We start from the raw sequence: 20,000 nt of genomic DNA, 5'->3' as shown, positions 1-20,000 counted from the left end.
ACGTGACGTCATCCATGACGTTTCTCCGCCAAACGTGACGTCATCCATGGCGCCGGGATTTTTTTTTGACAACGCTCATCGGCGGTCAAACCCCGTCAGTGCATGTCAACACGGAAGTGAAGTAAACACAGCTGATCAAGCCGGTCTCGTGGACATTTGCTTATCTGGAAACAAAGCACATGGTTGAGTCTGCCCTTCATTCGTGTGGACAGACTCCGTTATTACAGTCTCGGTATGACCCGGACGAAGGGGTTTAAAACCTCCTCCGAACTGTGTTCTGAGAGGAAACTCTCGCCGTCTATGAACGGCGGAGCATGTTAGCTTGGCATTAGCGGCGAAAGTCTCTAATGACGCCTGTGAATACGTCACACTCACAGGCGGAGCCACATGCACACTAATACCTCTCAAGTGAACCCGTCGAGTGCTGCAGGAGGGCCATGAGACCTGCAAGAGATACTCACCTGATCGCTCTCGCATACCCCATGGTCGACTCCATGCAGCGAGCCAGTCGTCCTCCTCGTCGACATCTGTTCATGACCGATGGACGACTCAGCTCGACTCATCAGGGCCCAACACGTTGGAACGTGAGCTTGTCGAGTGCAGCGCACAGGACTGCCGTGTTGTTATTTTAAACAACACGGCAGTCCTGTGTGGATCATAATCATGATCTGAGGCGGCGTGGGTCGACAAGCCTCGAACGCTTCCCAACACTGTCAAAAGCCGTGGGAAGCGCTCGGAAGGCCACATAATCATCCCGTGTGATTTGGGCCTCTAGGCAAACGAAGCAGACATGTGTGTCTCCTCTTCAGGGAGTCTTCGTGCACACATGGTTCACTTCAATATTCATTCGCCATCATTACATTCCACTGTCAGGAGCTTTCTCGCTGAGTTGAAAAAGGAGAAAGTGCGGCGGGTGCTGCCCGCCTTTATAGGAAGGTACTGCCCCCTGCTGGGTGGCGAGTTCATTAAGCTTTCTCAGAGACGAGGCGATGCCTCGGGGTAAACCCATAGCGAAGCCGTTGGAGGGCGGAGCACCAATGAAGCAGAACTAGTGATGGTGAGATGAAGCTTCATTAACAGTGTCATCATGTTTAATGCTCAGTAGGTGGCGCCTCCGTTTAAAAATGATATGAGGTTTAATCCAAGTGTTTATTATTAAATATTTGAATATTAAATATATTTATTTAAGTTCTCAGGCTCAGCTCCAGCTAGTGTTTCCTCATCAAACACATTGAAAGTGTCAGTGAACAAGTGCAAGATTTACACTGAGAGACTGAGATCTTTCACTACAAACACATTTAAAATATAGATTCATTTAAGTGTTTTTATGATCATTTCTTCTCATGTGGAGCTTCAATCCAAGAGTTACAGTCGAGCAGTCTGGAGGTATTTGGATGTTTTCAAGTGTCTTTTTGGACGAAGATGAAGACGAAGACAACTGAGCTCCAGTTGCTACATTAAAATGAACAAACATTTTTGTCTATAACTCTAAAAAGAACACATTACTCTCAAAATAATCCCAACCCTTAGTCAACATGAGGGCGAGTAGAACATGAGTTTGAATTTTACGTTTATTATTACTTCAGACGTGTGAAAAGACAACAAAAGACTTAAAACATCACATGATTCCAGAACTGTTGTAATAGTTTTATTTGACCTACTATTACATGATTGAGTAAATAATGTTGAATACATTCAACTGTTACTTTAACACACTTTCATTTGCTAATGTTGTTAATGAAGGAAGAAAAACTCTCTAAACTGGATCAAGATTGTCTCACGATACATTTGTCAAAGTGTAGATTCACTTGTCGATTATAACATAAATGATCAGTTTATAAAATATAATATAGTGTGATTTTGAGAATATTGTACAAAGAACTGTATGTTTTGAAGCTGTTTGACTAGAGGATTGAATTTGTTGATCTTTTTAATTCATGTTTCTCTCGCTCTGTTCCTCTGATGACATCATTTCTAGTCGACAGATGAGATGAAGTCAATCTGTCACGATCATGTTTAGCTTCTGTTGAGAAGTACAGTTTGAAAAAATAACCATTAAACCGCATACTTTCAGAGTAAAAGAGGTTTAACTAGAGAACGATCATAAAAGTCACAAACAAACGTGAAACAAATCCAGCAGGTATGTTAGGAAACATTTGACTTAATAACATATTTTCTTGTGTTTCTTCTGAGAGTCACTCTGATAGTCTCACTTCCTCTCCACCTCCAGTCGCAGCTTTTCAAATCTGTCAGGATGATCCAGATAATCCTGATCCTCCATCAAGTTCCTGTTGTCGTTGGACAGTAGGAGGCGCTGCTGTGTGTGAGTCCAGTGAGAGTGAAGACTGAGAGAAGAAGAGACATGAGCTGATGATGGTGGAAGAACGTTGTCTTGACGATCATATACTGATCCAAACTGAGACGAGTCAATGTTCTGTCAACATTCTTCTGAGAACTTGAGAGAAGAACCATGTGACTGAAACATCCCAGAATCATCTTGAATGTCAGATTTGAAGATGAAGTCAGCAGCTAAACTAGCATGTAGCTAACATGAGTCTAGTCTAGTTGTGATGAAGATGTTCAAGTGAACACATGATTCAATATGAAGTGATTCATGTGTGAAATGATGTTTAAAGTGACTCAACATTGTGAGTTGATGATCAAACTCACGTCTGATTTCAAATATTTGACAGAAATATTTCTTTGTTCTCCACTGACAGTCAAACTGAAACAATGTTGATGTTGAAGCTCCTGAAGAGTTTTGAGCTGAAGGACTTGAAGATTTGGAATCAGAGCTTCACTTGATACTGTAACTGTGAGTCTTTAACATCTGCACGTTTGTTCTGGAATCTTCTTCATCAAGTCCATGTCCACAAAGACCTTCAACTGCTGTGTCAGCAGATGAGCTTTGATGTTGAAGTCAATCAATGGAATCAAACTTACCATTCATGGATGAAGGTCTAACATATGTGGTCCACAGTTATCCAGCCTGGAGAAAGAAAGAGTCAGAAGATCAGATTCATTTGATTCAGATGTTTCATGAATATTGTTTCATTCTCAGTGGACGACTCAGTCATGACTGTTGATGACAACAAAGATGGATCTATAAACAGGCTGCTCAGTCTCAACTGTCTCCTTCATGCTTCCACTGGTGTCCAGCAGGAGAACATGGAGGAACTCAGAGTTTGGATTCATGTGCTCAGTTCAGATGAAGAGTCTGAGCATCAAATGTCTAAAGATCTTTGGAGTTCAGTCAGTGAGTTCTGCTGCTCTGTTCATACCTGAGAGTCTCCAGTCTCCAGTCTGGACTCTTCAGTCCAGCAGACAGCAGCTCCAGTCCTGGTCCTCCTGGATGATTGAAGCTCAGGTCCAGTTCTCTCAGGTGGGATGGGTTCAATGTCAGAGCTGAGGCCAGAGAAGAACAACCTCTCTCTGAGATCTGACACCCTGACAGACTGAAATGAAGGAGAAACACTTTTAGAAACTTATCAGAACCAAGAGAAGATGATGTTCTGACCTGAGAGTCTCCAGGTGACAGTGTGGACTCTTCAGTCCAGCAGACAGCAGCTCCACTCCTGGATCCTGCAGGTCGTTGTCACTCAGGTCCAGTAGAGTCAGACTAGAGGACGGAGAGCTGAGGACTGAGGACAGAAGTGAACAACTTCTCTCTGACAGTTCACATCTGATCAGGCTGTGAAAGAGACGAGTTTCATCAACAAGTGACTTTTTCAATTCTTTATTTAAAAACAATCAACTATTTACTTTCATAAGATAATGGTCACATGTTTGTTTGAATATTTATCAGGTTGGTATAAATGAGGGTGAAATGTTGAACATGACGACAGAAACACAAACATGAAGAAGGAGTAACAACAATGTTGAGGTTGTGGTTTGTTGTTAAATATTTACTTTAGAAAAACAGACTTTCCTACAAACTAGTGAGACATCATTGATTTATGCTGAATTGTTGGAACATGAACAAGTATTTCAGTGAATGTTTTCATGTGATCAACTTGATCTTGATTAATCAAATTAAATTAAATAAAGTGTTTTTCAACATTCAGTTCATGAGCTGAAAATAAATAATACTTCAACAGGAAGTGACATTTATCAACACATCGTCTGCGAACAAGGAAATCTGGCTCAGTTGCTTCATCAACCAGGAAACAAGAGCTGAGACGACACTCGTCTAGTTTCTCTCCAGATATTAGAAACATGACATTTATTTCTATCTTCATTTCTCCTGAGAGACAAGAAACCAGATGAACTGTGGACCAGACATGAAGAGAGAAGATGATGTTCTGACCTGAGAGTCTCCAGGTGACAGTGTGGACTCTTCAGTCCAGCAGACAGCAGCTCCACTCCTGGATCCTGCAGCTCGTTGTTACTCAGGTCCAGTAGAGTCAGACTAGAGGACGGAGAGCTGAGGACTGAGGACAGAAGTGAACAACTTCTCTCTGACAGGAAACAACTGATCAGCCTGTGAAAGAGACGAGTTTCATCAACAAGTGACTTTTTCAATTTTCTATTTGACAAGAATTTAAAGAGTTTATTTATAGTTTAATATTGTTATTTAAGTAATAAATAAAATGAAAAAAAATCAAGATTCAATATTTTTTAATTTAATATACAAATGTGAAAGTGTTTAAAATCCAAAATATAATATATATTCAAATTATTTAATAAAATGAATCAGAAAATATTTCTATGGTTAAAAAAATAGAACATTTTAATAAAATTAAATGTTAAATTCAATCCTTCAATTCTCTGATGACACTGATCTACTTGCATAAGAAACAAAGCAAATGTTTTTCAATATTCAGTTCATGAGCTGAAAATAGATTCAACTGCTCCAACAGGAAGTGACATTTATGAACATATTTTGCTTAAAAAGAATCTTAAAGTAATACCTGACATGAATATTTTAAATTAAATACATGCAGTTGGACAAAGAGGACTATGAAGACGAACCCCTTTGATTTTATTATTTATTTTTATAGAACACATTTCCTGAGAAAAAGACAAGAGTTGACCTTTTGTATGAAACAGTAAAGTTAAATAAAGCTGCATTTTTATTGATGTAACCTTCGTGGTTTTGTTTCATTCAAGAAACATCATGTGAATTTAAGATGAAGATTTTGTAGAAATCAGGCTCAGAGCTGCTGTGAAGGTCACACATGCTAACTTAAGTTTATTTTCTATAAATAAATGTTGCGTACACATTCATTTGTGTATACGCAGTATAATTAATGAGGCCACATGTTTTAAATATGTTGTTTTGATTATTATTCATTTTCATTTAAAGTTGACGCTTGTTTGTTTATCATTACAATGATTTATTAAGATGATATTTTTATAAACTACGTAACATCTTTACCTGCTACACAAACATACAAATGTATCTATGAGCTGCTTCACTGAAGAACAAAGTGATGACAGACTTTGACTCGTGTTTCCACCTCTGACTTTACATTTGAGCTTTGATGATGTAGAAAAGATGATGTTCTGACCTGAGAGTCTCCAGGTGACAGTGTGGACTCTTCAGTCCAGCAGACAGCAGCTCCACTCCTGGATCCTGCAGCTTGTTGTCACTCAGGTCCAGTAGAGTCAGACTAGAGGACGGAGAGCTGAGGACTGAGGACAGAAGTGAACAACTTCTCTCTGACAGTCGACATCTGTTCAGCCTGTGAAAGAGACGAGTTTCATCAACAAGTGACTTTTTCAATTTTCTATTTGACAAGAATTGAAAGAGTTTATTTATAGTTTAATATTGTTATTTTAGTAATAAATAAAATTAAAAAAAATCAAGATTCAATATTTTTAACAAGTGGCTTTTTTAATTTAATATACAAATGTGAAAGTGTTTAAAATCCAATATATAATATATATTCAAATTGTTTAATAAAATGATTCAGAAAATATTTCTATGGTTAAAAAAATAGAACATTTTAATAAAATTAAATGTTAAATTCAATCCTTCAATTCTCTGATGACACTGATCTACTTGCATAAGAAACAAAGCAAATGTTTTTCAATATTCAGTTCATGAGCTGAAAATAGATTCAACTGCTCCAACAGGAAGTGACATTTATGAACATATTTTGCTTAAAAAGAATCTTAAAGTAATACTTGACATGAATATTTTAAATTAAATACATGCAGTCGGACAAAGAGGACTATGAAGACGAACCCCTTTGATTTTATTATTTATTTTTATAGAACATATTTCCTGAGAAAAAGACAAGAGTTGACCTTTTGTATGAAACAGTAAAGTTAAATAAAGCTGCATTTTTATTGATGTAACCTTCGTGGTTTTGTTTCATTCAAGAAACTTCATGTGAATTTAAGATGAAGATTTTGTAGAAATCAGGCTCAGAGCTGCTGTGAAGGTCACACATGCTAACTTAAGTTTATTTTCTATAAATAAATGTTGCGTACACATTCATTTGTGTATACGCAGTATAATTAATGAGGCCACATGTTTTAAATATGTCGTTTTGATTATTATTATATATCATTTTCATTTAAAGTTGACGCTTGTTTGTTTATCATTACAATGATTTATTAAGATGATATTTTTATAAACTACGTAACATCTTTACCTGCTACACAAACATACAAATGTATCTATGAGCTGCTTCACTGAAGAACAAAGTGATGACAGACTTTGACTCGTGTTTCCACCTCTGACTTTACATTTGAGCTTTGATGATGTAGAAAAGATGATGTTCTGACCTGAGAGTCTCCAGGTGACAGTGTGGACTCTTCAGTCCAGCAGACAGCAGCTCCACTCCTGGATCTTGCAGCTTGTTGTAACTCAGGTCCAGTAGAGTCAGACTAGAGGATGGAGAGCTGAGGACTGAGGACAGAAGTGAACAACTTCTCTCTGACAGGAAACAATTGTCCAGCCTGTGAAAGAGACGAGTTTCATCAACAAGTGACTTTTTCAATTTTCTATTTGACAAGAACTGAAAGAGTTTATTTAAAGACAAACTCAACTATTTCCATTGATAAGATCTTCAGTTGTGGTTTGTTGTCTGCTTCCTCTCTAATATAGTTCAGTCAAAGTTTCTTTCAAACCTTTGATACCAACTATTGACACGTCATTGATTCATGCTGGACTTTTGAACATCAACAAGTGTTTGATTGAATGTGTTCATGTTATGGTTGATTTGATGTTGATGGACCAGATGAAGAGAAACTATGGAAGTATATCAGTGCCATCACAATATTGAATGGTTTCAACCTTTAAATGTTGAATTCGTTTTTTGAATTATTGAATATTAAATAAGTAAATGATTTGTATATCAAGGGTTCTATTAATTTAATTGAATAATACGAATTTAAAATAATTTAAAAATACAATTTCTAGATTCAATACTTTTTAAATAGACATATGAGTCTGAATAAGGAAAATAAGTGAATCAAGGATATTTATTTGTGAATTATTATAAATAGGAATATTTAACTCTAAGTGTAAAAAATGATTCCATTATTTAATGAAAAAAAATCAACCTTTCAATATTTAAATTATTGGATCAAATTATTCTGAAAATAATTCTATGGTTAAAAAAATAAAATATTTCAATAAAATGAAATTTTAAATTAAATCCTTCAATTCTCTGATGACACTGATCTACTTGCATAAGAAACAAAGCAAATGTTTTTCAATATTCAGTTCATGAGCTGAAAATAGATTCAACTGCTCCAACAGGAAGTGACATTTATCAACACGTCATATTCAAAGTAGGAAATCGACACTTTTCTCTCTCAATGTTTGACCTTGAAAATGTTGAAAACCATGATCAACTTGATGAGACTGATTGTTGCAACAGTCAGATGTCAGGAGAATGATCACAGATACCATCAGCACAACGGATTCAACAAGAAATGGAGACACATGTGTTCAGTGTGAAGTGAAGTAGTTGTAGATGAGCCTCACAAATCATTGGAGAAAGACATTTCTTACCAACATGTTAGTTTTCACACCCGTATATAACCTGAGCACAAATATTGATATTTTCTTACAACACACTTGGTTGTCACGTCAATACTTCATCTCTCCTGTCCTTTTTGTGGGGGCGCTAATCCTCTAAATGAGGGTGAAGAAGTCGTAACCAGTGGCTGAAAAAGATGACAAGTTAACAAGTAAGTAAGTAAGTAAGTCATTTTTATTTGTATAGCGCTTTTCCAGACCAGGGTCACAAAGCGCTTAAAAAACAAAACAATATTCAATAAAGTATATACTTTAAAGGTCAAGATAAAGCTGATAACACAACAGGAGTTCCAGAAAATCAAGGAAAAGCCTGAACAAATAAAAATGTCTTAAGATGTTTCTTAAAGGAGTCAGTAGATCCATCAAGCACAAAGAGAGAAGAAGATTTTTCCAAAGCTTAGGAGCATCAGCCTGGAAGGAATTCTCTCCTCTGGTCCTGAAACGTGTGCGTGGAACCATCAGTAGATTCTGATCCACAGACCTCAGAGCCCGAGCTGGGGTGTAAGGCTGGATCAGATCAGTGATGTAAGGAGGAGCCTGACCATGAATAGATCTGAAAGTAAGAACCAGAATTTTAATGTTGATCCTGAAAGAAACTGGAAGCCAGTGAAGGATCGGAGAAATGTGAGTTCTTCTACTTGAGCGAGTCAGAATTCTCGCTTCAGAGTTCTGAATCAACTGCAGGCGAGACACCTCTTTCTTGATAAGACGTGAAAATTAACCTGACACAAACGCATGGATTACAAGCTCTAAATCATGTTCAGACAACATTTTCCTAAGTTAAGAGATTTTTCTCAGTTGAAGGAAACAGTTTCTGGTCAGTTTTCTACAGTGTTGAACAAGAAACATGTCTTTATCAAATACAACACCCAGGTTGCTCAGGCTCAGTTTGACAGACTGACCTAAGTCACCCAAGTACTGACTCAACCCTGGAACCTTATCATCAGGAGCAATCACCAGAGTTTCAGTTTTGTCCACATTTAGCTGCAGAGTGTTTTCACTCAGCCATTGTTTGATTTCTAGCAAACTATTGACTAAGCTGTTCAGCTTCTGGGGCTCAGTTGGATCTACAGAGCAGTAGAGCTGCATGTCATCAGCAAAAATGTGATAAGAAACATCAGGAAATCTCTGAATGATTTTACCGAGGGGAATCAAGTACAGCAAAAACAATAAAGGACCCAGAACAGAACCTTGAGTGACTCCACACATCAGATCTGCCGATTCAGACCTCATTTGATTGTCAGATACACTAAAACTGCGACCAGAAAGGTAAGATGAGAACCATTCTAACACAGACCCAGACAGTCTAACTTCATCCCTCAGTCTTCTCAGCAGGATCTGGTGATCTACTGTGTCAAAGGCTGAGGACAGATCCAAGAGAACCAGAACAGTGTATTGACCCGAGTCAGCCGACATCATGATGTCACTGGATACTTTCAATAAAGCTGTCTCCGTAGAGTGATGTTTACGGAAGCCAGACTGAAACTTCTCATGGATGTCGCTCTGATCCAGGAACAAAGACAGCTGCTCAGACACCACCTTCTCCAAGATCTTGGACAAGAAAGGGAGCTTAGAAATAGGCCTGAAATTACTGAGGTCAGTTGGGTCTAAGCCTGGCTTTTTGAGCAGCGGCTCTACAATGGCATGTTTAAATGCATTGAGAAAAACCCCTGTGGAAAGGGAGAGATTCACCATATTGGTAACCCAGGGGCCAATTACATCAAATGCTTTGATAAAAAGCCTACAAGGAAGGACGTCATCTGAGCAAGAGGAGGGTTTCCTCTTGTTCACTAGTGCCGAAAAATCACCCAACGATACAGCAGTGAAGGAAGACCAAGAGGAGGAGAGGGGCTCAGAGACAGTAGGGGTTCCAAACAAAGGGGGAGAGATTTTCTCTTTGATCAATTTAATTTTGTCAATGAAAAATCTCAACAATGCATTTCTGTCAGCTTCACAGAAGACAGGCGTGATTTGAGGAGCAGGAGACACGAGAGAATTAATCGTGTCAAACAAAACTTTGGGGTTTTTCTTATTAGCTGCTACCAGTTTTCTGATGTAATCAGATCTAGCAGTTTCTACCATCTGATTGTAAAAAGACATCAGATCCCTGAGGTGAAGTCTGTGCACCTCAAGTTTAGTAGACTTCCAGAGACGCTCAGTCTTTCGACAAAGTCTCTTCAGACTCAGGAGATCTTCATTTGTCCAAGGGCATCGTTTTTTTTCTGAATTTTCAAGTTGGACTTAACAGGTGCCACTTGATCCAGTATTTCAACACAACAGTGAACAGTGAATCAAACTGTCTAAGTTTGGGCAGTCATCAAAGAAAAGAGAGTCAAACATAGTAGAAAAACTGTCTGCAGTATCAGCTTAGATGACACGTCTCTGAGACCTAACTTTCAAAGGCTTAGGTTCAAGGATGAAGTCCAGGTTAAACAAGACAAGAGAATGATCACTCAGATGGACATCATGTACAGATACATTAGAAATGTCCAGGCCAAGAGTAAAAACTAAGTCTAAAATGTGGCCTTTTCGATGAGTGGGTTCAGAAACATGTTGCTCAAAATTAAAGCCTTCTGTTAAAGTTAAATTTCTTTAGCAGAGCAAGATTTAATGTCATCAACATGAAGATTAAATTCTCCAAGAATAAGAACAGATTCCATTTGAATAATGTAAGATAAGAAGTCACTGAAGTCTTTCAAGAACACCGCCGCAGGACCAGTCGGGCGGTAGATTGATTGACACACAATAGAAAGGTCTTATAGAACCAACTAAGATCATCTAAGACTCAAAAGAAGTGAATTCCTGTGTCTGAATCACTTTGCAAGAACAACTCTCCCTAAAAACTGTAGCAAGACCTCCCCCACGACCAGAGAGGCGAGGCTTCCCCAGGACAGCGCTCCCTACTGGACAGAGTTCGTTCAGATGAATAAATTCTTCCTCTCTTTGCCAAGTCTCAGAAAGACATAATAAATCCAAATTAACTCTTGTTAAAAGATCATTAAGAATAAAGGATTTATTAGTAATGGAGCGAACATTCATTCACGATGAGGGCAGCCTACACTGTACAAAAACAAACAACTCACCACACATGGATTTCCTAAATGTTACAAAATAAAATGTTCATATCTGGATCTACTACCTGAAAGAATCAATAATCAAACAGAAATATCTTCTTCACATTTGAAGTTAATCTTACAGCAAATGACATCAACTTTCATTGATCTCTTTACATCCACCACACATGATGACTTTAACCACGTCTTTAAAATGATCATAAATATATGATTTGACTGTTAACTGATGCTTTTACAAAACTATACTTTCTATATGTGAGTGTCAGTGAAATTAAGTCATTTATAATTGTATTATTTATCTTTATTTTATAATGATTTTATTCACACAGTTGCAACATTAAATTCAAGTAAAAACAGTCATTTATTGTAAACAATTGACTTTGAAATGACTTGTTAATGTGGTTCAGTTCGTCAAAGTCATCACTCTGAGTGTTTTCTCTGTCACAAGACAAAAGTATTTATGATTCCTTTAATAATACTGACGTGTACAAAATACTTATTAAGTGAACAAAGATCTGCTGTTTTTTTGTTTATGTTTTAAGTCTCCGTTGATGGTTGTTTTGACTCTGTTGGTTTGGACTGTTGCTGAATGAATTGGAGTCTCAGTAAAAGACATGACAAACAAAACGTATTGGCTTCAATGAACATTTATGAACATATTTAGCTTCAAAAGAATCTTAAAGTAAGTAAAGTAGTTTTGTTTCATTAAAGAAACTTCATGATAAATTGAAGAAAAATGTAAGAATGATGCGATTAGTCGACTTAATGGTTGAATATTTGGTGAGCAGTCGACTGTTAAAATAGTCGTAGACCTCATGAACAACAGATGAACCATAAGAGAAGAACAGAGACAACAACGGTGGAAAAAACAAACAATGAAAACAAATGAAAGACAAACCTCAAGATTCCACTCTAAAGTGTTTTGTCTTCTACGAGACAGATGACGCGAGAACACTGGATAAAGAATATGAAGGACTGTTGTTTTGATTATTATTCATTTTCATTTAAAGTTGACGCTTGTTTGTTTATCATTACAATGATTTAATAAGATGATATTTGTATAAACTACGTAACATCTTTACCTGCTACACAAACATACAAATGTATCTATGAGCTGCTTCACTGAAGAACAAAGTGATGACAGACTTTGACTCGTGTTTCCACCTCTGACTTTACATTTGAGCTTTGATGATGTAGAAAAGATGATGTTCTGACCTGAGAGTCTCCAGGTGACAGTGTGGACTCTTCAGTCCAGCAGACAGCAGCTCCACTCCTGGATCCTGCAGCTTGTTGTCACTCAGGTCCAGTAGAGTCAGACTAGAGGACGGAGAGCTGAGGACTGAGGACAGAAGTGAACAACTTCTCTCTGACAGGAAACAATTGTCCAGCCTGTGAAAGAGACGAGTTTCATCAACAAGTGACTTTTTCAATTCTTTATTTAAAAACAATCAACTATTTACTTTCATAAAATCATGGTCACATGTTTGTTTGAATATTTATCAGGTTGGTATAAATGAGGGTGAAATGTTGAACATGACGACAGAAACACAAACATGAAGAAGGAGTAACAAAAATGTTGAGGTTGTGGTTTGTTGTTAAATATTTACTTTAGAAAAACAGACTTTCCTACAAACTAGTGAGACATCATTGATTTATGCTGAATTGTTGGAACATGAACAAGTATTTCAGTGAATGTTTTCACGTGATCAACTTGATAAATTTACTTTAAATAAAGTGTTTTTCAACATTCAGTTCATGAGCTGAAAATAAATAATACTTCAACAGGAAGTGACATTTATCAACACATCGTCTGGGAACAAGGAAATCTGGCTCAGTTGCTTCATCAACCAGGAAACAAGAGCTGAGACGACACTCGTCTAGTTTCTCTCCAGATATTAGAAACATGACATTTATTTATATCTTCATTTCTCCTTAGAGACAAGAAACCAGATGAACTGTGGACCAGACATGAAGAGAGAAGATGATGTTCTGACCTGAGAGTCTCCAGGTGACAGTGTGGACTCTTCAGTCCAGCAGACAGCAGCTCCACTCCTGGATCCTGCAGGTTGAAGTTGTTACTCAGGTCCAGTTGAGTCAGACTAGAGGACGGAGAGCTGAGGACTGAGGACAGAAGTGAACAACTTCTCTCTGACAGTCGACAGAAGCTCAGGCTGTGAAAGAGACGAGTTTCATCAACAAGTGACTTTTTCAATTTTCTATTTGACAAGAATTGAAAGAGTTTATTTATAATTTAATATTGTTATTTTAGTAATAAATAAAATGAAAACAATTCAAGATTCAATATTTTTAAATTTAATATACAAATGCGAAAGTGTTTAAAATCCAATATATAATATATATTCAAATTATTTAATAAAATGATTCAGAAAATATTTCTATGGTTAAAAAAATACAACATTTTAATACAATTAAAAGTTAAATTTAATCCTTCAATTCTCTGATGACACTGATCTACTTGCATAAGAAACAAAGCAAATGTTTTTCAATATTCAGTTCATGAGCTGAAAATAGATTCAACTGCTCCAACGGGAAGTGACATTTATGAACTTATTTAGCTTAAAAAGAATCTTAAAGTAATACCTGACATGAATATTTTAAATTAAATGCATGCAGTCGGACAAAGAGGATTATGAAGACGAACCCCTTTGATTTTATTATTTATTTTTATAGAACACATTTCCTGAGAAAAAGACAAGAGTTGACCTTTTGTATGAAACAGTAAAGTTAAATAAAGCTGCATTTTTATTGATGTAACCTTCGTGGTTTTGTTTCATTCAAGAAACTTCATGTGAATTTAAGATGAAGATTTTGTAGAAATCAGGCTCAGAGCTGCTGTGAAGTTCACACATGCTAACTTAAGTTTATTTTCTATAAATAAATGTTGCGTACACATTCATTTGTGTATACGCAGTATAATTAATGAGGCCACATGTTTTAAATATGTCGTTTTGATTATTATTCATTTTCATTTAAAGTTGACGCTTGTTTGTTTATCATTACAATGATTTATTAAGATGATATTTTTATAAACTACGTAACATCTTTACTTTTCAATTCTCTATTTGACAAGACTGAACTAGTTACATCATAAAATCACATATTGTATGAATATTTGAGGAAGGTTTGTCTAAATTAGGATCAGTTTGTTAAACACGATGACAAACACAACAATCATCAAAGAGTAAATCAAACATTCATGTTTAGTTCATATCATCAGAAATGTTTGAACAACTTACAGAACTTTGTTTGCAGCTTGAACCACCGGCAGAAGCCTCTCAAGAACCTCTTCTGAACCAGTTGTTGAGTATTTCTTCAGGTCAAACTCGTCCAGATGTTCCTCTGAGGACAGTAAGATGAAGGCCAGGGCCGACCATTGAGAAGAAGACATTTGATAATAGAGACCTCCTGATCTCATCTGCTGTTGGACCTCCTCCACCAGAGAAATGTCCTTCACTTCATTCAGACAGTGGAACAGGTTGATGATTCTCTCTGGAGACACATTCTTCTTACTTATCTTCTTCTTGATGAGCTCTGCTGTGTTGTGATTGGTCCAGGAGCTACTTCCTGTCTGTGTCAACAAACCTGGAAGGAGACTCTGGCTGGTCTGCAGAGAAAGACCCAGAAGGAAGCGCAGGAACAAGTCCAGATGTCCATTTGGACTTTTCAGAGTTTCATCTATTGCTGTCTGGTAGAACCTTTCTGTTTGACTTTTGTTTTTCAACAATCTTGAAAGTTTGGATGTTGGTTTTGATTCCATCAGGTTGACTCCAGAGTTGATGAAGGTCTGGTGGACGTGAAGAGCAGCCAGAAACTCCTGAACACTCAGGTGGATGAAACAGGACACCTTGTCCTGGTACAGTCCTCTCTCCTCTCTGAAGATCTGAGTGAACACTCCTGAGTAAACTGAAGCTGCTGAGATGTCGATGTCACACTCTGTGAGGTCTGACTTATAGAAGATCAAGTTTCCTCTCTGCAGATGCTCAAAAGCCAGTTTTCCCAGAGACTCCATCATCTTCTTGCTCTCAGGATCAGAAACTGTGTCAGTCCCAGATCCTCCGTCGAACTTCAGCTTCTTGACTTTGATCTGAACCACCAGGAAGTAGATGTACATCTCAGTCAGGGTCTTGGGCAGCTGTCCTGTCTCTGTGCTCTTCAACATGTCCAGAACTGTGGCAGTGATCCAGCAGAAGACCGGGATGTGACACATGATGTAGATGCTTCGTGACCTCCTGATGTGAGACATGATGCTGCTGGTCTGCTCCTCATCTCTGAACCTCTTCCTGAAGTACTCCTCCTTCTGGAGGTCATTGAACCCTCTGACCTCTGTCACCATGTCCACACACTCAGGAGGGATCTGATTGGCTGCTGCAGGTCGTGTGGTGATCCAGAGACGAGCTGAGGGAAGAAGATCCCCCCTGATGAGGTTTGTCAGCAGGACGTCTACCGAGGTGGACTCTGTAGCTTCTATCAGGCGCCGACTGTTGAGGAAGTCCAGAGGGAGTCGACACTCGTCCAGACCATCAAAGATGAACAGAACCTGGAGTCCTTCAAAGCTGCTGAGTCTGGATTCTCTGGTTTCAGGAAAGAAAAGATGAACAAGTTCCATCAAACTCAACTTCTTCTCTTTCAGCAGGTTCAGCTCTCTGAAGGTGAAAGGAAAGATGAGCTGGAAGTTCTGGTGGGCTTTGTCTTCAGCCCAGTCCAGAGTGACCTTCTGTGTCAGGAGGGTCTTCCCAATGCCAGCCACGCCCTTCGTCAGCAGTGTTCTGATTGGTCGTTCAGGTGAGGTTTTAAAGAGGTCTTCTTGTCTGATGGTGGTTTCTGGTCTGGTCTGGTTCCTGGTGGCTGCTTCGATCTGTCGGACCTCGTGCTCCTGGTTGACCTGGTCTGTGCCCCCCTCAGTGATGTAGAGCTCAGTGAAGATCTCATTCAGAGGAGCAGAGTTTCCTGCTTTAGCGACCCCCTCAGACACACTGTGGAACTTCTTCTGCAGGCTCCTCTTCAGTCGTCCTCCACACTCTGAAGCAAGACTTCCTGAATGAAGACATAAGTCACACGAGTCAGAAGATTGTAGAAGGTTAAAATGGAGTAAAATCTTCAGATCTGATGCAAGTGTTCTTCATCTTCATGTTCTTACTGCTCCACAGACGCTCGGCCAGATCCTCCTCCTCCATGTCCTTCAGGAGATGAACTGTGATCTTCAGGAATTCTTCTCTGATGCTTCTCCACTTCTCATCTTCCTCCTCAGTCTGTGGAGTCTCTGGACTCACAAACCTCCAGACTCTCTTCAGCTCCTTCTGCATATAGTTGTAGAAGTTTCTCTCCAGTGACTGGAACAGAATCACAGAGAAGAAAGTCAGAGTGATAGTGGATCATCTCAAGAACCACAAAGACCAGAAGCTTTAACTTGGATTCAGGTGAATGATGATGAACAGAAGGAACCTCTAGGATGAGGACCTCCTCTAGTTTATGAACATACCAGCCGTTTGATTTCCAGTTGTGAGGGATGTTGCTGACCAATGAGAAGCTCTGAGCTCTGATGGTCCACTCTGAGAAGAAGAGATGAAATCAGACAGTAAATAAACTCTTGTCGTGTTGAAGGTTCTGATCAAAAGTAAACTAGAAGGTTCCTTTTAAAATTTAAACATTCATCTCCTTTAGAACTTAAATCTTGTCAAGCCAAACTGTTTATTTCAAATATAATTTTCATAAAAATGATTCTTCTTGGTTTAATTCTTCAAAGACTCACAACAGTCCAGAATATTCTGGTTCCTCCTGCTGGATCCTGATGAAAACACAACTGTGATCAACTCTCATCTGTTTCTATCCTGGTATTCACCAGCTGAACCACTAGATGTCCTCACACTGCTGCACATGTCCACCTCTGCACTACAACTGTGAAAGCAACGTTTGAGGTTTTTAATTGTGTCTTTATCTCCCCCTGCTGGTGATGTGAGTGAAGTGAAGTTCTCTGGTTTAATGTGTGTATGAACCTGGTAGACTCACACTTGTTCACTCTCACCTCACACCTGGAGACTCTTTACTTTTTTTGAAATTGAACCATCTCCACATTGAACGATCACTCTTCAGAGACACACAGCAGGGTTCTGGTCCAGATCTTGGTCCAGGTCCGGCAGGTTCTTGCTGCTGCTTTGATCTTGAACACAGAAGTAGAATGAGTGAGAATGAAGACATGGAGGTGCTAAAAATGGATCAAGAGATTAACTTTTAAAACGATCAAAACATGGAGTCGCTTCAACAGAACGTCACGTCTGCCCGGGTCTTATTCTTGGATTCGTGCAGAGATGAACAATCAAGAGTGTGTCACGGGTCGTTTATTCGCCGCTTCAAGTCAAACTAAATACAAGCTTCACGATCGCTTTTACGTGGCCCTCGAAAGAACATGTTTTTACAAACAAGCTGCACATATTAAATTTATATATAAAAAACAACAAAACACAATAACAAAAAAAGGTCAAATCATTTTTTACTTTCACAACGAAAAGTTTTACAAATGTATTTTTGTTTTGTACATTGAAATGATATAATTACTATACATATATATATATATATATATATATATATATATATATATTTAAGTGTTGTGTAAATACAAAATAAAAGTTACAAATATTAAATTTACATTTGTGGATGTCACAAAACACTGTGTATTTGCAGATCGACCTCTGAACAGTTACAAATATTAGTGAGACAAAAATAGCTTCATACCTATGAGGTTTTTAATTGTGACTTTAACTCCCCCTGCTGGTTTTGAGAGTGAAGTGAAGTTCTCTGGTTTAATGTGTGTATGAACCTGGTAGACTCACACTTGTTCACTCTCACCTCACACCTGGAGACTCTTTACTTTTTTTGAAATTGAACCATTTCAACATTGAACGATCACTCTTCAGAGACACACAGCTGGGTTCTGGTCCAGATCTTGGTCCAGGTCCAGCAGGTTCTTGCTGCTGCTTTGATCTTGAACACAGAAGTAGAATGAGTGAGAATGAAGACATGGAGGACAATCTTGGAGGTCCTTGTCTCACCTCTGAGTGCTGGTCTGTTCATCGTGCTCCTCACACTGAGGGTATTTAAAGGAGTCTCTGTCCTCACCATGAGTCTCAGCAGAGTCTTCACCTTCACACAAACACACTCATGACATTCTTGTCAACATCAAAAGTTGTTCTCGCCTCATAGTGTAAAAACTATGATCAATATTATTGTGTTTTTGCTTTATTTGTCTGTGATGTATTATTTAAACTGTCTGCATCTTTGTTGAGGACTACAGATGGAAACTATCATTGTGCTAAATCTGGTGCAGCATCTTTTTAATGTAACTGAACATTGTCCTTTTAAAAAATAAACTGAACGGAACTAAATAGTTTCATAATGTCTTGTTTTCATTAGAGGAAAACAGAATTTACTTCACACGTTCTGCGCCCTCTACAGGCAGGGTTAGATGGAGCAGAGGTATCTTCTATCCACAGACGCAGATGGAACTATGAAATGAGGCGTCCACTATCCAGCATTAGCAGCTTCTCTGCTCGATAAAATCTCTTTCCACACTGAGATCTCAGGCTTTCTGGTCCTTGTTTTTGAGGCATTAGAGCAAATCTTCCTAAAGAAAGTCCAGCCCTTTTCTTCAACCCCTCCTGTTGGCACTCACCTGAGGGACCAGACCATCTCATCAGCTCCACCTGCCTGCAATTATTGAAGGAGAACAATAGGCTGCTTGGAGCTCCAGTCTTTAGTGCTCCATGCACATTGAATTGTCACTAAAACGCCCACAAAGCTGAGTATGGTTCGATGAACACTAACCACCCTAAACGGCTGCCATCTTAATGACGTTTTAAACAGTAGTTACGTCATATATAATTTATATACATATATATATATATACTTACAGGTGCATTTTCAGCAGCAGTAGAATGATGACACGTCTTCGGTGCTGATACCAGCTTAAATATCTCGCCAATATTTCGATTCTCATATTTTTTCTTTATTTCTTTTTCCAAACTTGCAAAATGTGCTGCCAGCAGGTGAGACATACTATCAGTGGAGAATTTGCATACCAGTTAGTACACTATCCTGATGCATACTAACTTCTAGTATACTAAGAGAAGTATGCGATTTCAGACACAGCATTGCAGTTTTTTTTCAGTGCGCCCCCTACAGACGTGTCATTACAGGCTATTACACTGCTGGCTTGTTGTAAATCAGTAACTTAAAGAACTGTAGTGATGATGATGATGATGATGATGATCCAGATAATGAAGATGATGATGATGATAATGAAGATGATGATGATGAAGATGATGAAGATGATGATGATGATGATGATGATCCAGATAATGAAGATGATGATGATGATAATGAAGATGATGATGATGATGATGATGATGATAATGAAGATGATGATGATGATAATGAAGATGATGATGATGATGATGATGATGATGGTGATGATGATGATGATAATGATGATGATGAAGATGATGATGATGATGATAATGAAGATGATGATGAAGATGATGGTCTGATCGTCTGATCGTCTGATCGTCTCTGAGCTTCATTAGAATTTGTGGCTCACGTGCGCAACACATGCACTTATTCTTACTATGTTTTTAAAATGAAAGTGTTTTCTTTGCATGTAGTTATTATGTGATGGTGTATTTATACAAGTGTGTTTTTAAGGATATAGCTCCGATCACGTGATCACATGAAGGAAACCGGCTTTAGCTTCTTTCATTCTGCAGCTTCACTTTGATATAACTGACTGACGTGATGTTGTTTCACAAGAACGTCTGTGACTCTCGTAGAGAAGACTTGAAGGATCCCACTGTGTTTGTTATGTTATAAAAACAATCTTATAATTCCTAATCGTTGTTTCCTAATTGCGTGAAATGCCT

General features: G+C 38.2%; 1 protein-coding gene and 1 long non-coding RNA gene across 5 annotated transcripts in view; both read right to left on the bottom strand.

Moving 5' to 3' along the window:
• LOC148085156 (NLR family CARD domain-containing protein 3-like) overlaps positions 1-20,000 on the bottom strand; it is a 157,212-nt gene that overhangs the window by 105,031 nt on the left and 32,181 nt on the right. For 3 of the 4 annotated variants that reach the window (XM_087783291.1, XM_087783292.1, XM_087783293.1), the window contains exons 2-6: positions 14,328-16,125; positions 13,065-13,241; positions 12,286-12,459; positions 6,736-6,909; positions 4,307-4,480 (exon numbers count right to left, since the gene is read on the bottom strand). In XM_087783291.1, the coding sequence (XP_087639417.1) occupies positions 4,307-4,480; positions 6,736-6,909; positions 12,286-12,459; positions 13,065-13,241; positions 14,328-16,125 (2,497 nt within the window). Of the gene's footprint in view, positions 1-2,943; positions 2,990-3,281; positions 3,456-3,517; positions 3,692-4,306; positions 4,481-6,735; positions 6,910-12,285; positions 12,460-13,064; positions 13,242-14,327; positions 16,126-20,000 lie in introns of all 4 variants that reach the window. The other variant, XM_087783294.1, reaches the window with a different exon arrangement.
• LOC148085158 (uncharacterized) lies at positions 16,573-18,065 on the bottom strand. Its single transcript, XR_015709460.1, has 3 exons — positions 17,935-18,065; positions 17,114-17,248; positions 16,573-16,640 (listed from the first exon to the last, which is right to left on the bottom strand). It is a non-coding gene; the product is annotated as an uncharacterized LOC148085158 (long non-coding RNA).

This window comes from Callionymus lyra, chromosome 2 (assembly GCF_982586985.1).
Source record: "Callionymus lyra chromosome 2, fCalLyr1.hap1.1, whole genome shotgun sequence".
Lineage (NCBI taxonomy): Eukaryota > Metazoa > Chordata > Actinopteri > Syngnathiformes > Callionymidae > Callionymus > Callionymus lyra.
The sequence above is the reverse complement of the archived record's forward strand: the minus strand, read 5'-3'. Positions and strand labels throughout refer to the sequence as shown.